Genomic DNA, 17,689 nt, shown 5'->3' with positions numbered 1-17,689 from the left:
AACCCGCTAAGGAGAGCTCGTTGGTGCCCACCGCCCAGCCCCCGCCTCCCTCCCGACTTGTGGATGGGGGTCCTGTTTATACCGTCCGCAAGCTCCTGTCCTCTCGCCGACGTGGCCGCGGGTTTCAATACCTGGTGGACTGGGAAGGTTATGGACCTGAGGAATGTTCCTGGGTGCCCGCCTCGCACATCCTTGACCCTTCCCTCATCCACGAATTCAACCAGTCCCATCCTGATGGCCCTGGGCCGTCAGGTGCCGGCCGTAAGGGGAGGGGTACTGTCACAACCGTCACTAGACGGTAGTGCTTTTATTTTTGTTGTCTTGTCACTTCCTGTTTTACTTTGAAATCATCCTCCTGTGTCATGTCTGCTGTCTTTACTTCCTCATATGTGATTACCTCTCCCTGCCCTGATGTGTTTCACCTGTGTCTCGTTAACTCCCCTCCCAGTGTGTATATATACTCTGTGCTTCACTTGTCTCGTTGCCAGTTCGTTTTTCTTCACCTGTGAGTCAACTTACCAGCGTTTTTCCTGCCTGATATCCTGTTCTGATTCCGACGTCCCTTCGTTTCCGAGTAAGCCCGATCCCTGCCTGTACCTCTGCCGAGTTTGACTGCCTTCCTGTGAATGACCCTGGACTGTTTACGTTGACGATTCTACTCTCCCCTGAGTGAGACAGCTGCTCTCGCCACAGCGGGTCAGAGCCTTGCCGACCGGCCTCAGTCCCTCCCCAGTTACATCGGGAGAACCTTCGGCGGTCCTTCTCCAGAGACTCTATCCTGTTGCAATATTACCTTTATCAATAAAGGAATCCTTGTGAACTTTACTCTCTGCCTCGGGTCGTGCATTTGGGTTCTTTCATTAGTGCTCCGGCGTGACATATCATCTGCATAGCAATTAAAGTGTATGGAGTGTTTCCTGATAATGTTGCCCAACGGAAGCATATATAAGGTAAATGGTAAATTACAAATATAGTCATTTGTAATTTTCACCAGTGCTGTCTCTGTGCTGTGGTATTTTCTAAATCCTGACTGAAACTCCTCAAATAAGCTATTATGTAGAATGTCACACAACTGATTTGCGACTACTTTCTCAAAGATCTTAGAGAGGAAGGGAAGATTAGAGATCGGTCTGTAGTTAGCCAACACCTCTGGATTAAGAGTGGGCTTCTCCAGGAGAGGTTTAATTACAGCAACTTTGAAGGAATGTGGTACATGGCCTGTTAGCAAAGACATTGACAATATCTAATAGAGGTGCCAATTTAAAGCAAAACGTCTTTAAGCAGCCTCGTCGAGATGGGGTCCAAGAGACAGGTAGACGGTTTAGAAGTAGAAACCATTGAAGACAATTGGTTAAGGTTGATGGGAGAAAAGCCATCCAAATATACACCAGGGTATACAGCCGTTTCCAAGGCCACTCCACTTGAGGACAAGCGATCATCAATCTTGCCTCTAATAGTTAGAATATTTTCATTAAAGAAGTTCATGAAGTCATTACTATTGAGGTATATAGGAATACTCAGCCCCACAGAGCTATGACTACAGTGCTAAAGAGAAACCTGTGGTTGTTCTTATTTGTCTCTATTACTGATGAGTAATAGGCTGCTCTGGCATTACGGAGGGCCTTATATGTTTTAAGACTATCTCGCCAAACTAAGGGTGATTCAATACAAATTGGTGGAATGCCATATGCTTTCGAGCTTTCATGATGTTTCCTTTAGTTTCCGGGTCTGAGGGTTATACCAGGCAGCAAACCTCCTTTGCCTCGCCCTCTTCTTCTTCAGAGGGGCTATCGAGTCTAGTGACATTCTCAGTGAGCCTGTAGCACTATCGACAAGATGATCAATCTGGGATGGACTAAAGTTAGCACAACAGTCCTGTTATATTGAGACATGGTATTGAACCAAATGCAGAAGGAATCGCTTCTTTAAATTTAGCTACAGCACTGTAAATTAGACATCTGGTGTAGAAACTTTTGACTAACTGTGTACACTCCAGTAGTATGAACTCAACAGTTATGAGGTAATGGTCTGACAGAAGAGGGTTCTGTCGGAAAACCTCCAAATGTTCAATGTCAATGCCAACGCAAGAACAAGGTTAAGGGTGTGGCCAAAGTTGTGAGTTGGTTTCTGTCCTCTGACAGAAATCAATCAAGTCCAACAATGAGATAAATGCAGCACTAAGGCAATCATTATCGACATCCAACTGAATATTAAAATTGCATATGACTGTGGTCCCTGGCTTCACTATCTTCATGTTTCTGACTATGGAGCTGCCGATAACCAGAGTTGGTTTCTTAGCGGGTGTATCGCTGCGTGGGAAGAACCGGTTAGAAACGGGAAGAGGTTAGTGGTGCACCGTGGGTTTCTGTTTAGACGTATTATTCCCTCGAACAGTTACCCAGCCTTCTGGCTGCTCGGGGCCTGCTAGGGAACAGCTAGCAGAAGCTACGTCTGGTTGGTTCGCACTGACTATGGGTGGGCATGGGCTTACTAATGTAGCTAACATCTGAGATTCGATGGTGCGGCGTTGTGCATCTAACCCACTGAGAACTGCCTCCAACCTAACAAATTAACTACACTTGTTGCATGTACCGTTGTCATTTGAAGAAATTTCTCCGTGGGGATGAATAAAGTATATACCTATCTATCTATTAAGGGAGGCAGAGGATAGCTATACTGATACACTGAGCAAGAGAGAGAGAGGGAAAGAAGGAAGCCATCGTTAGCTGCTAAGCTGAAGTGTGGTAGCTAACGTTAGCAGAACTAAACAATGTGAAAATAAGAAGGAGAGATCCGAGTGTTTAAATGTGTAAGATGTACAGCAGGTACTCAGCCACTTGTACTAAAGAATATCACACAATTACCTTGGTTTAGCTGGAGCTGAGAAAATACGCTATCAGAAAGCAGACATGCTGGCAACCGGAATTGAGGCAATACTCCTACCGGAAGAGATGAGGAGTAAGGCTGTTAGATGTAAGGTGCAGAATGGTGGAAGGATAAATGGTGTGAGCAGTACTGGAGTTGTCACAGAACAAATTGCATTTGTTAATGCTAAATTAAGGCACAAGTTCTCAGGCATGTTTTAGAGAACATGTCTGCTGGCTTTCAGTGTAAACAGAAGGACTACCAAACTGCCAGGGTGTCAACAAAACAAACAAAACAAAACTCGAAAAATAAAGTATGTAACTGTTCTGGAAGTCTTACCTTGACATCATGAAGACACAAAGGAAGTCTCCACAGATAGGAGCAGCACATTCTTACTCCCGGCTTGGTCAGTGGGCCTCCGTTAAACCATGATGCTACATGGCCATCTAGCTGTGGCGGGAGTAAAGGAGGAAGTCAGGTTACGCACGCTCATGTCCCATGTGAAACCAAAAGTCAACTTTTATGTATTTTAAGTTGCGTAGCGTTGCTCACCAGCTGGTCTCTGTCTGTCGTAGGCAGGTAGGGGCGTCACACTGAGATCAGCTGCCTGTTTGCGGGCTATACAACGAAAACAGCAACAAGAGGCTAAAATTCTCAGTCAGTCACAATGAGCTACACCTTCCACATCTCAGATAACAATTTGATCCATTGTCAATTTGATGAATACAAATATAATTTTTTGCTGTAATTTGATTGAACCTGGAACTTCTGTGTGATCACTGTCACTGGCATGTGTGTGTGCATGGTTTTACACGGGTTAGTGTGTGTTCCTTTGTACTGGTGATTGTAGAGGAGGGAACTGATCCAGCAGGTCTGGAGATGTATATTAGATAACACGGTGACGCTAAACAATACTGTCACATAGTATGCAGCACTCTGTAAGCACTGCAGTGGGACAAACACTACAACAGCTAGCTCCCCACATACATACTACATCGTTTAAGCTGTTTAACCTTAATGTGTCAGTCCGGTGGGAGGAGCTTGGTTTTGCTTGACTGCTTTCAACATAAAACACTCATTTTACCGATGAACAGTATCCAAAACATGTGAGGACAGAAATAAGTGATACAGAAACATATAGCTTCATATTTGAGCAGAATTCACAGCTTCACCAGCAGTAGTTGGCAGCTGTGTTAGAGACTCCTCAGCTCTGATTGGTCGTTTCTATTCTAGTGGAATCTTGCAGTGATATTAGTTGCACTGGGAGGAGGCAGAGGAACCTGATTGTTTCACAAGTTAGCTGCCTCATGGACTACTGTCAGGTGCCATTAAAAGTTTCCAACTATAGCTGAAAGGTTTTTGTAACATTGATATGTCTGTCTCATTGTGTCAGTCTCAAGTGTGCAAGTACAAAAGAAAACTGTCAAAACTGAATTTTTTGTATTCTGTTTGTGTGTGTGTGTTTCCAGGGTGGTTACGCTGCCTACAGATATGCCCAGCCTACTGCTGCCACAGCTGCTGCATACAGTGACAGGTAAGAGATAAGAATACTCTAATATATATACATATATATATAATAATAATATACATATTATTAAGTTCAAGGTAGGGTATTCTCACTCATGACTCAACAAGTCTACACTGGGTAGTTACACAGCAGGGACTTTTAGAATGCAACTATTAGTTGAATTCAAAGTTAAATGAATGACAGTTCTAGAAACGCTTCACAAATAATTAACTAAACTTTAATTAACAACTAGTGTATTTATTATTTACAAAAAAGGTTACACATGAAGCTTTGAACCTCAAAACCCTCCGTTGGGTTTAAAAAAGCATATTTTCTTTCGCAAAGAGATATCATAGCAACAAGCTGGGAAACTTTATTGTCAGATTCTCTCCAATTGTCCATGAACACATGTGTGATGAACGCTTTTTTTGTATCATAATGTCTTTATTCTACTTAGTCATTTCAAATTCATCCAAAAATAAATCGTTTGCATGAAACGGATCTCTTGAAAAACATGAAATCCTGAGCTCCTCAGTGCAACTGAAGCCATGATTGGCAGGAAATCAGCTGAGTCACATGACAAAATCTCAGAGAAATTTGGACTAAACTGCAGGCTGTAAACACGACACAGAGAGGAGAGGTGCTGTTTCCATAGTTGTCCAGGACCTTTGGTGGTGGATATATTATATATATTTTGTAGCAATAATTCAACTTTAGTGAACATAATTGGGAATTGGTCCAGTCGATGATCATTCGCCTCTGCGTGAGTGGGAGGTAATGTGCGACTGTGAAATAAAATATACTGACAATAACACAAAACAATAAACCATATCAAGCAGGTTTTGAAATGTGATGAAGATGCAGAGAAGAATTTACCCACGGGGATCAATAAAGGATACATTTCTTTCTTTCTTACAGTTAAACAAATGTCTGCATCATAGAAGTATATACTGTGACAGATGTTGTATTTAAACAATATTAAGGTTATATTTTTGTTATGGTCATGTACAAAATGAGGCTCCACCTCATAGAATAGTAGTATTAACTGCAACAGCACCGCAATGTGCAGGCTCAAACCTCATGGACACCATTGAGTAGAATCAATCCCTGGGAACCTCTGAAAATGTATTAGAATCTTCACATTTGTTTGGATGGAACTGCAGGATTTCCCAGGATTCTCCCATATGTCCCGCCTCAATTTACTAATAGATATATTCATAACACAATGAATAATTTGTGTTAAATTAGTAAGCACTGCTGTGAAATTTGAGTTTATAATTGCATAGAACATTCATTATTCATCTTCTGCCTCACTTTTTTTCCCGGGCTTGGTTGGAATAAATAATCTGGGATGGCAGAAATACCATCCATCTAATTCAGGAGGCGTGATGTAAAATAATTATAGAGAGGGATGGGGCTCTAGAAAATAGAGCAGCTAATATTTTAGCAGATGAAGGAGGTACATGGTAGTTTCACTTGAAAATAAGGTATCATGCTTTTAAATTATGACACAGGCTTTATTAGCCAAGGAGGCCTTAAAGAGGATTTAAAGTGGAGAAGAGACATGGAAACATGATGCATGGGCATACGAAAAGGAGGTTATATCACTGATATTCTCTTCTTAAAAGCTTTTACGTCACACGATGTAGGTCATAAATCTAGATGACAAGAAGAATACCAAGTAATAAGCAATAACTATAGAGGCACAGCTGCAGCAGAGCTCACCTCTGACCATCAGTAAAATGTATAAAGTTGCTCACAGTGACTAACCTTAAAAGAGGCCCTTTAAAACAACGCTGGCTTTAGAGAAGTATAGCTAAACACAGTGTATTCTTCCTGCCCAGCAACAAGCAACAGACAGATACAGTTGGAGACGAGCAAGAGAAAAAAATGGAGAATATTTTTTTAGCTAAAGAGAAGTTGGAGAACAAAACAGAGCTAACATAAATGACAGTGTTGCGTTCTCTACTGGTTGTGTGAACAGAGGACTGTTTGCTGACACATTCACAGATTATTTTATAAGTTGTTAATATATCAGATGCTGCTGCCTCCAAGTAGCAAAACAATCAATTAATGGAGCTTTAAAGAGGCCCTAAACACTGTTGATGTTCTACCCAGATCTAGCGTGTCAATGAGGGCTTATTTGTGTACTTGTGTGGCTATGATGTACACATCTGTGTGGGGCCACACTGGCACCATGTTGGTCATGTTCATGTCACAAGGCTTACAGATGGGAAGCATCAACATCTGCTTTCTGGCCTGACTAGACCGAGTCTGGCTCATATGGTGTACAAACCAATGCAAATACAATGCAGTCACTCATATGCATGCAGATATGCTCATTCAAGCGCATTACGAGCATTCACAAATTACAAGACACATGCACATGGGTGAGCACTGACTTATTGGCACTTAAGTAGAGCAGCAATTTTATAGTATCCAGGAATTACAGTTACTGTGAGGTTATGAAACAGCCTCAAATTAATTGTGATGCCTCTCTATGACTTATATCAGTAAACAAGACCATCAGTGTGAAAATTGGTTATTTATATATAGCTATTCTTAAAGCTTGTCATTAGGGTGGTAGAGTAGGGTCGTGCTTCAATCAGAGGATCTGCAGTTAGATCCCCGGCTGTGCTAGCCCATGTCGACGTGTCCTTGGGCAAGACATTTAACCCCAAATTGCTCCTGTATCTGTGCCCACTGTGTATGCATGTTGTATGGATGTTGGTCCTGATGGGCAGGTGGCACATTGCATGATAGCCCCTGTCATCAGTGTATGGGCTGATTGTGGGCGACTGTGGGTCAGTGGTTAGGAGGTCTGTCTGGTTCAATCCCCGCTCTAGCCCATGTGTCCTTGAGCAAGACACTTAACCCTGAATTGTTCCCTGTAGCTGGGTCTACAGTGTATCAATGTAACATGATTGTAAGTCGCTTTGGATAAAAGCGTCAGCTAAATGAAAAGTAATAATAATAATAATAATAATCTAAATGGGTGTGAATGGGTGAATGATGACATGTAGTGTTAAAGCGCTTTGATAGGTCGGAGGTATAGAAAAGAGATATACAAGTGAAGAATACCAAGTAATAAGCAATAACTATAGAGGCACAGCTGCAGCAGAGCTCACCTCTGACCATCAGTAAAATGTATAAAGTTGCTCACAGTGACTAACCTTAAAAGAGGCCCTTTAAAACAACGCTGGCTTTAGAGAAGTATAGCTAAACACAATAGCTATACTTCTAGCCTAGCATATCCTATGTGGATCGGATTCTGTATGAAATCAGAAGAAATTATGCAGGTTCAGCAGAAACCAGTCCATAGTGGACAGAATCAGATACGACTACATTGCTAACTTTGACCTGCGGTCAAAAGCTCCAGGGAGAGGACGACAGTGCTGGGCCCGGCATTAGCGTCTCCTCCGGCCACCTATAGGAGCCGACACCACGCTGCTGGAGACCCAGGCCGTTTTATTGCGCCCGCTGGAGGGAAGTGAAGCATGGAAGAACCAGAACAGAGTGGAGCAAATTGTCAGATTATTTAGGGATTCTGGTGCTCTGAGCAACTATAACTTTCATCCACAGGGATTGCTAAAATCAGCAAAAAATGATGTTCCTTATAGTAACTTTAAGTACTACATTTAAAGTTTGTTTTTCTATTACGATGATTTATGCAAGTAGTGTTGTGTTCTTCTTAAATTCATAGTTCTTAAACAGCAAGGACACAATTTACGTTAGAAGCAACAAACAAGTTGTTGCTGTTATTGGTCAACATCTACTAGAGAGAGCTGGAGACTCACATTCTGGAGTTGTTCACTGGCAGGATGAGAGCTTTAAATGGTAGCAACCTTGAAGGAACCATCTGTGTGTGTTAGCATGTTAGCCTCCATCCATCTATTAGCTTCCGCTTAACCAGGGTCGCAGGGGCAGCAGGCTTAGGAAGGTGCTCCAGCCTTCCTCCTGGGAAACCCTGAGGTGTTCCCAGGTCAGACAAGATATGTAATCTTTCCAGCAGGTTCTGGGTCTCCTCCTGGAGTGTCTTACCAGTTGGACGTGCTTGAAAACAGAACCAGACAGGAGGCATCCTGATCAGATGCCCAAACCACCTCAGCTGACCTCATACTGGAACTCCCTAGCTTGGGGCAGTGACTCACTCCATACCCAGATGGTGCAATCCACCGTTTTCCGGACACTCTCTTCCCCCAGATGCCCCTTGAAATCCTGTCCGTGAAAATCTCATACAGGATTGGTGACAAGGGACAACCCTGGTGGAGGCCAACACGCGGTGGAAACATGCTTGACTTTGTGTTCAGTATCAGGACAAAGCTCATTCAAGGACCGGAAGGCTCGTAGCAACGACCAAGGTACCCCATATTCCTACAGTACCCCCCACAGGACTCCTTGAGGGACACAGTAATAGGCTTTCCCCAAGTCTACAAACATGTAGTCTGGATGGGCAAACTCCCATGACCCCTCCAACAGACCCAAACTCCAACAAGCTGGTTTATTATTCCATGGCCAGGAAGCAATCTGCATTGCTCTTCCAGAGGTGAACCCTGGAATACAATTTCCTGGGGAGGCTGAGCAGTGTGATACCCCGAGAATTAGGGCAAACTCTTCGGTCCCACTTTAAAAAAATTGAGAACCACCACCCCGGTGTACCACTCTACGGGCACTGCCCCCGACCTCCACACAATTTACGGTTAAGAAATCCACATTACTCTATCAAAGATCAAACTTTAAAACAACAAAACAACAAAGACCTAACGCAGGTTATTACATTAACTTTGTTCAAAGCTTTTTGGTCACAGTTGAGAAGGACATCATTCTGGTGTGCTGCTAACAGATGTGGTCTGGGGCACACCTGCTCACATACCTTTAGTGTGCACTGCGTGGAAGCTTGTGCGATTTCTTCAGCCACAATGAAGCTAGCTTTCACAGTAGCAGCATTTTTGGCTGTAACTTGTGTGAATATATTCTGCTGCGATAGCAGTATGCCTTTTAATTCTTGGACAATTTCATGTTTTTCTTGGATTGCTAAATTTTCCATACTTGGCTCAGTGTGTGGTGTCAAAATGCCAACGTGAATTTTAGTCCCTCATCATCTTATAACAAAGAAGATTTATAAATTGTTCCTCCTTGAAGCACAAACATTTATTCACTTTCCCATATTATTTAATTTGCCTTCCCTCTGGATCAATCTCTCTCTTCTTAGACAGTTTGGGATTAGTCCTCTTTAGTTAAACGCAGATATGGAAACACTGCTTTCTCGCGGTAGGATGCCGTTCATTCGCGGGTCACAAAATCGATATGCATTGTGGAAGATGTAGTCCATGGCCACTGTACACTGTAGCATATACTTTAATTTTAAGACAATCATATGCCTTTCAAGCAGTCGCAGGACACATAAAATGACGTGGCAGGCCATTAAGGCCCACGGACCTTGATTTTGACACCTATGGTTTAGAGACTGAAGTCTATGACTCTCCACTACGTCACAGTAAAGATGTGGTTGAAGTTGTGAATTAAATCAATAATGAGGCAGAAGGGTTTATTTACATTGGAAGATTAAAAGCGTGGTGCGTCTGTACAGACACTAAAGCAGTGGTTCTCAAACCTTTTCTGTCGCGCCCCACTTCGGAGGAAGAAAAATGTTCGTGCCCCACCGCCCTAAACAAAATTTTAACAAAATGTTTTTTGTGAGTCCTCAATCTGTGCTTTTTCATAGAATGAAGAAAATTGCAATCAATCTTTTAATTAAACCAGATTGCTCCATCAGACAAATACAAATAAAAAGTGCAATCACTTTGTTAGAACAATGCAAATAAAGTTGTGCAAAAAATAAATAATTTAATTTTCAATTCAATTCAATTCAATTCAGTTTATTTTGTATAGCCCAATATCACAAATTACAAATTTGCCTCAGAGGGCTTTACAATCTGTACACATACGACATCCCTGTCCCAGGACCTCACATCGGATCAGGAAAAACTCCCCAAAAATAACCTTTCACAGGGAAAAAAAGGGAAGAAACCTTCAGGAGAGCAACAGAGGAGGATCCCTCTCCCCGGATGGACAGATGCAATAGATGTCATGTGTACAGAATGAACAGCATTTACAAAGTTACATAAACACATTACATGAATATGACAATGTATGAATGGAACTCCAATCCATGAAACAGAAGGAGGTAGAGAGGAGGGGGGGGGGGGGGGGCGGGGCGCATCAGCAGGGCCAATGCGAGAGGCTGGCTCACCAGGCATCAGACACCTCCAGGTCCAATGGACCCTATGAGACGTGAAGTCACAACGACTCCGGGGAGGAAGCAGAGTTAATACGGTGCAATGGAGAGATGTAAATTCATCCATAAGGAGAGAGAGAAGAGGAGATAGGTGCTCATTGTATCCTAAAACATCCCCCAGCAGCCTATAAGCCTATAGCAGCATATCAAGGGGCTCGACCAGGGCAAACCTGATTCAGCCCTAACTATAAGCACTATTAAAGAGGAAATTCTTAAGTCTGTTCTTAAATGAGGTGACTGTGTCTGCCACCCGGACTGAAAGTAGAAGCTGGTTCCATAAAAGAGGAGCTTGATATCTGAAGGCTCTTGCTCCCATTCTATTTTTTTAAGACTCTAGGAACCACAAGTAGCCCCGCATTTAGTGAGCGCAGCTCTCTAGTGGGGCAATATGGTACTACAAGCTCCTTAAGATATGATGGTGCATCACCAATCAAGGCTTTGTAGGTGAGGAGAAGAATTTTAAATGTGATTCTTGATTTTACAGGGAGTCAGTGCAGAGCAGCTAATACAGGAGTAATGTGATCTCTTTTCTTAGTTTTTGTGAGTACACGAGCTGCAGCATTCTGGATCAACTGGAGGGATTTAAGATACTTGTTAGAGCAGCCTGATAATAAGGAGTTACAGTAATCTAGTCTGGAAGTAACAAATGTGTGAACCAGCTTTTCTGCATCTTTTTGAGACAAGATGTGCCTGATTTTTGAAATGTTACGTAGATGAAAAAATGCAGTCCTTGAGATTTGCTTAATGTGGGAGGACAAGTCTCGGTCAAAGATAACACCGAGATTCTTTACAGTGGTGTTGGATGCCAGGGCAATGCCATCTACAGAAACCACATCACCAGATAATTGATCTCTGAGGTGTTCAGGGCCCAGTAAAATAACTTCAGTTTTGTCTGAGTTTAACATCAGGAAGTTGCAGGTCATCCATGTTTTTATGTCTTTAAGACATTCTTTAATTTTAGCTGGTTGGTCTCCTCTGGTTTGAGTATCGTCTGCATAGCAATGAAAGTGTATGCAGTGTTTCCTGATAATATTGCCCAAAGGAAGCATATATAAGGTAAATAAAATTGGTCCAAGCACAGAACCTTGTGGAACTCCGTGATTAAAGTTGGTGGTCATTGAGGCTTCATCATTTACAAATACAAATTGAGATTGATCTGATGAATAGGATTTAAACTTAGTGCGGTACCTGAAATGCCAATCGACTGATCCAGTCTCTGTAATAGGACGTCATGATCAATGGTGTCGAACGCAGCACTAAGGTCTAATAATACCAGTACGGAGATGAGTCCTTTATCTGATGCAATTAGGAGGTCATTTGTAATTTTCACCAGTGCTGTCTCTGTGCTGTGGTGTTTTCTAAATCCTGACTGAAACTCCTCAAATAAACTATTCTGATGTAGGAAGTCGCACAACTGATTTGCGACTACTTTCTCAAGGATCTTAGAGAGGAAGGGAAGGTTAGAGATCGGTCTGTAGTTAGCCAACACCTCTGGATTAAGAGTGGGCTTTTTCAGGAGAGGTTTAATTACAGCTACTTTGAAGGAATGTGGTACATGCCCTGTTAGCAAAGACACATTAACAATATCCAGCAGAGAGGTGCCAATTAAAGGCAACACGTCTTTAAGCAGCCTCGTTGGGATGGGGTCTAAGAGACAGGTAGACGGTTTAGAAGTAGAAACCGTTGAGGACAATTGGTCTAGGTTAATGGGAGAAAAACTATCCAAATATACACCAGGGCATACAGCCGTTTCCAAGGCCACTCCTCTTGATGACAGATCGTAAGTAGTTGAGGGCAAGAGATCATCAATCTTGCCTCTAATAGTTAAAATCTTTTCATTGAAGAAGTTCATGTTTTACACTGAATATCTTTACAAAATAATAACAATAAAGTGCAACCTGTGAAAAACTAAATAAAACAAGTTCAAATATTTGGCAATAAAGAGTTTTACACTAAATATCTTTTCAAAACAATAACGTGCAACCGGTACAAAACAAACTTAATGCAGATATGTGTGAGCCATGAAGTTGTATCAGTATTAGTTCAAATTCCTCAAATTCTCAAAGGAATCAATATTCCCTTGATCTTGAGTCGCCTGTCCCACATTTCCAGCTTCCGAGTGAAACCGCTGATCTTGTCAGCTGAGGAAAGGGCTGCTCTCTGCCTTTTAAGATGAAGATTTAATTCATTAAGCTTTCCAAATATGTCACTGAGATTTCTTCAGAAATTCTTCATCAGAAAACTTGCCTTCAAATTAATAATTATAATTGAATTAATAAACTTGACTCCAAAAAGTATATGCATGTGTAACGTTACAAAGATACAATAAATGATAAACTGAGTCCACCTCCTCTTTGCAGGATAATATGTGTATGGATAATATGTGTACAACTTCAATTATATTGTACTGTCCTGTATGACATATATATGTCATGCATATGACGGATGTTTAATGTCTCTGAGCTCAGACTCGCGACAACACTTCCTCGTGAGAGCCACCGAGCTTCGCTGTGAAACAGCTGAAGGCTCCACTCCCGTCTCCTCACAGAGTGCAGAAAACAGTCGTGCTTTCAGGGGTCTTGTTTTTATGAACATGACCACGCTGATAGCATCGGTCAAAACATCTGTCTTTCTGCTAGCGCCGCTCTGTGAATGACAGTGTGTCCATTGCACATTTGGAGAGACCCTCTTTAACAGCGCCTGCAAGCCCTTCCTTTTCCCTGCCGTGGTCTGCGCACCATCTGTGCCGAAACCCACATAACTCTCCCATTTCAGCCCGTGTTCTGTCAGGTAACTGCTCAGAAGCCTAGCTCTTCATTTAGCACACTACCAAGCTACACGTGAGTCGCAAAGGAACTTGGAAGTCGCAATCTCGCATGCGCAAGCATAACCTATGAACGCTTTAACCTATGAACGCTGTAACGGTAACGTAAACATTTACACATACTTTTGTAATATGTGAAGTTTTCCGCACTGCCCCCCGCGCCCCACAGTTTGAGAACCACTGCACTAAAGGATGATTTGAGTGTTGGTATCAGAGGCCGAGGGGCATGACAAATATCTGCTATTTGATGCCCTGGGAATGAGAACTGGATTAAATGACACATTAGTCTCAGCTGTACATTTGTGCCAATTACCAAATGTTAGCATGGTAGATGATGCACATGGTAAACATTATCCCTGTATAACATCAGAATGTTAAAATTGTCATCAGGAGCATGTTGGCATGCTGAAGTTTGCATTTAGCTCAACACATCATTGTGCTCTCAGTCTCTCAGAGCTGCTAAAATATGGAAGATTGTCTCATCTTTGAAAAATAGTGTTTCTGCTTAACTAGAAGGGGAATGTCTTTATAATACAATTAACTAGGTTGTTATTCAGCAAAATTGAGAAACAAAATAGTTCTAGGTCATCAGCCGTTAAAATGATTTAAAAAAAAAGATTTCTTTCTTCGCTCTATTCGAATACCTTGTGCATTTGACAAGGCTCCCAATCATTTGGTAGCGCTGTTGAAAAAATGTTGTCCAGGTTTATCTTCTCACCTCAGGGTCATTTAAAAAATGCATTTGACTGAAATTGCATTTTAATTTGTGTTGCAGCTTACCACACACTCTCTCACATTTACACGCACGCACACACTGATGATGGGTTAGGGCTCTGTACTGTGAGATAAGATGGGTCAAATGCAGTGCCTTGCTGAGTGTAAGTGTTGGGGGGAGGGGGGCTGCATGGTGAATAGCAATGTCCAAAACTAATCGGGATTAACTTCTAATCGCTTCAACCACTGGGCTGCTATGCAAATCAGCTCAATTATAGGCACAGACGCTGGCCCCTGATTGGCCCTTATCATGACTGGGCTAGGACACAGAGGGGAGGAAGGGAGAATGGGGTGGACGTGTTGGCTAAAGCATGCCTGCTCACTTGGGATAAACACTGCTTCTGTCTATCGTTCTAAAAATAGAAAAAAAAACATTGATTATTTATTCTTTGATTGTTTTATATATTTAGTCTTCTTTCTCTGTGTTTTTTCATTATTGTGTATTATGTGAGCTCTGCTCTTTCTTGGTGGACTTCCTCTGACTGTTCCCCAGACTTAATCACAACCTATGGAATTATTAAATTGAATGGGTCTGTACAAATGAGGTCAACAGAAAATGACACAAATCCACATAATGTCCACAACCAATGCTCAGACTGCCATGGAGTTGCTTTGGAAACTGTTCTGAAAGGATTATTTTTAATTAATTCCACGGCTGTCTTCCGCTATCAGGCCAAAGAGAATATATGTACACAAAGTAAATAACACAACTTAACTTGCATATTGCCATAACAATTACTAAATATCTTCATGTTCCCCAGATGGTGAACCATTTACATTTGACGATAGAATGAATTTCCTATTGTACTTCTTTAAAATGGTCTTTGTTTTCGTCCTTCATACATTAACCTATACTAGTAATTCTTAACATCATCCTTTATTCAGTAACCTGTACTAATACTAGTCATTCATTTAACATCATACATTAACCTGTACTAGTACTAGTTATTCATTACAAACATCATCCTTCATACAGTAACCTGCCCTAGTACTAGTCATTGATTTAACATCATCCTTCATACAGTAACCTGTGCTAGTACTAGTTATTTATTTAGTACATCCCCTTTGCATTTGGAGGTATAATTAACATTTCAGGCTCACACGAATTGTGAGCCATTACCATTTCAATCAGGGAGAGACCAGTTAGATAAAGAAAGGATGCATGTTTATTGTTAACAGATGATATGAAATGATGAAGTCTCAGAGTCTTTGGCGCTTGGACTCTGCTGGAGATTTGTAATTGAGGGCCGACTGCCCCGATCAGCAACGAGATAGATCCCCCCCGTGGAGTCCAGACCTGGTGGTGATGAGCTGATGGATCCGTGAAGACTGGGCGGAGATGGGGAGGTGGAGGGGTGTGTAACAGCAACATGAATGAACTGAAGGTAGAGAGACAGTCATATTTAAATGAGACAGCAGCAAGATGATTGGCTTTCTCCTCTGCTGGTGACTGGACGTCGCTGGCTCCGGAACGAGGCTGGAAAAAGGTAAAATGGACGTTTGCCGGTTCGTTATGAGCACGCAGACGCTGGCTGATGGAGAACACAGATAGCAGCGGCGTGAATCGTGCGTAACTGCAGCATGAATGAACTGAAGGTAGAGAGACATCTCATATTTAAATGAGACAGCAGCAAGATGATTGGCTAACCATGTCATCGTTACCGTGTGCTTATTGGATAGAGGGTATCAGCTGATCTGCGCAGCTGGTGTCATGATTGACGGCGCAGAACAATGACGGCAAGTAAACAATGAGTGAGCATGCGTGAGGGATGATTGGCAGACATATGAGGAATAAATGCGGGCTGAGGGGTATGGTCTTCCTGTCTGAAATTACGCTATAGCTCCATTTCAATCAGGGAGATTTGTAATTGAGGGCCGACTGCCCCGATCAGCAACGAGATAGATTCCCAAAAGGAAGTAGACAACAGCTTAAAATCTCCCCCAAAAGAATGTTTACTTACCAATCGGGAATGAGCTGGTGGCGAATGATCGATGATGGCATGAGCTGCTAAGAGATGAGGCATAACAATGAGCATGACGGAACTTTGAGATTAGGTAATTACAATCTGCGATACCATGAATGAGTTAAACATGAACAAAGCACTACGATGACTGGCCACACTGGCCCGAGCATGATTTTATTTATTTGTTTCTTAGCCAGCAATGGCTTGAAGACAATGTCCTGCTTGCAATGTGTGGCTTGGCCAGCATTGGCAAATGGTCAGCAGTGACCTGAATAGCAACAAGTTGTGCTAGTGTACTGGAATGACGGCAAAACATTTTAGAGATTCCCATATGGTAGTAGAATACCTGGATATGAATGATTAGCTGAAAACATGAATAGTTGGATTAAATTGATTGAATCTGTGAGTCATCTCACTGGAAATGACGGATAACAGGAGCCGGAGAGCGCCAGCGCACCACCACCAGTACATGCATCGAGATGAGGGCAAACATGATATTTGAGACTTTAGATGCGATAATAGCAGATATGGGAGCATGCAGTAGTAGTTGCAAAACTCTAGTTGGAGCATGACTGACGAGAGATTTAAGGCACGCTAGAAGGAATGGGTCGAGCCTGAAGAATCAGTTTATCTATGCATGGTAAGGTTAGGAGGGAATTCCGTAGGGAACTGACGGGATATCCCCCACGATGCTGCTGCTGCATTAACTACGATTCCCTTTAACAAAACACTCGGTGGTGCTGTAACGAATGCCCAATGCTGCAACATATGTGATTGCTATATCTCCTTCCCTTCCGGCATTGTAGACCATTAGAAGCAGTATCAATGTGCCCGAGAGAGATGCAATGGCGGGGAAACGCAAACATGCTTGGATAGTATCATGGGTTAAGCAGATTTAGATGAATTTGTTTTAAAGGTCTCTTGCGATGCTGCTGCCGCAACTTATTGCAGTTCTGCTAGACGATGCCCAATGCTGCTGCATCGTATGCGGTTCGGCTAAAGAATGCCCGGTGCTGCTGCGATGTATGCAATTCCGTAGGAGAATGCCCAATGCTCCTGTGATGTATGCAATTGTTTTGCTTCTTCTTCTCTCGCCAGTTGTTGCAGACCTGCTGGGATGAGGCATAAAATAGGCGTTATACTGTAATGAAAAGCAGTGGATGCCAGCAGAGCCCTGCTTGTGACGGATGGTGTCACCGTCCGCGGCTAGTGGTCGCAGTGACCGGACATTAGCAATCTGATGCCATTTCGATATACTCTGCACTTGTTAGAATATGATGCAGTGGCAATTCCCGGAACGATGTGCATGTAGTGGATAGGATACGACAGTGAGCGTCTGAGCGGAAGTAAGTGATAAAATGAATATAGTGCTACTTACCAGATATGACTAAGTAACGCCGCTTACCCGATCTGATTGCTATGGTGCCGCAAATCACAACCGCTTTGAATGGCGATTT

The 17,689-nt window shown here is 42.5% G+C and overlaps 1 protein-coding gene across 1 annotated transcript in view; it reads left to right on the top strand.

Moving 5' to 3' along the window:
- Nucleotides 1-17,689, top strand: part of rbfox1 (RNA binding fox-1 homolog 1) — a 71,492-nt gene that overhangs the window by 39,139 nt on the left and 14,664 nt on the right. Inside the window, exon 9 of the mRNA XM_034539869.1 lies at nucleotides 4,335-4,399. Coding sequence (XP_034395760.1) covers nucleotides 4,335-4,399 — 65 coding nt within the window. The remainder of the gene's footprint in view (nucleotides 1-4,334; nucleotides 4,400-17,689) is intronic.

The sequence above is a fragment of the Cyclopterus lumpus genome, chromosome 8 (genome assembly GCF_009769545.1).
Source record: "Cyclopterus lumpus isolate fCycLum1 chromosome 8, fCycLum1.pri, whole genome shotgun sequence".
Taxonomy (NCBI): Eukaryota; Metazoa; Chordata; class Actinopteri; order Perciformes; family Cyclopteridae; genus Cyclopterus; species Cyclopterus lumpus.
The sequence above is the reverse complement of the archived record's forward strand: the minus strand, read 5'-3'. Positions and strand labels throughout refer to the sequence as shown.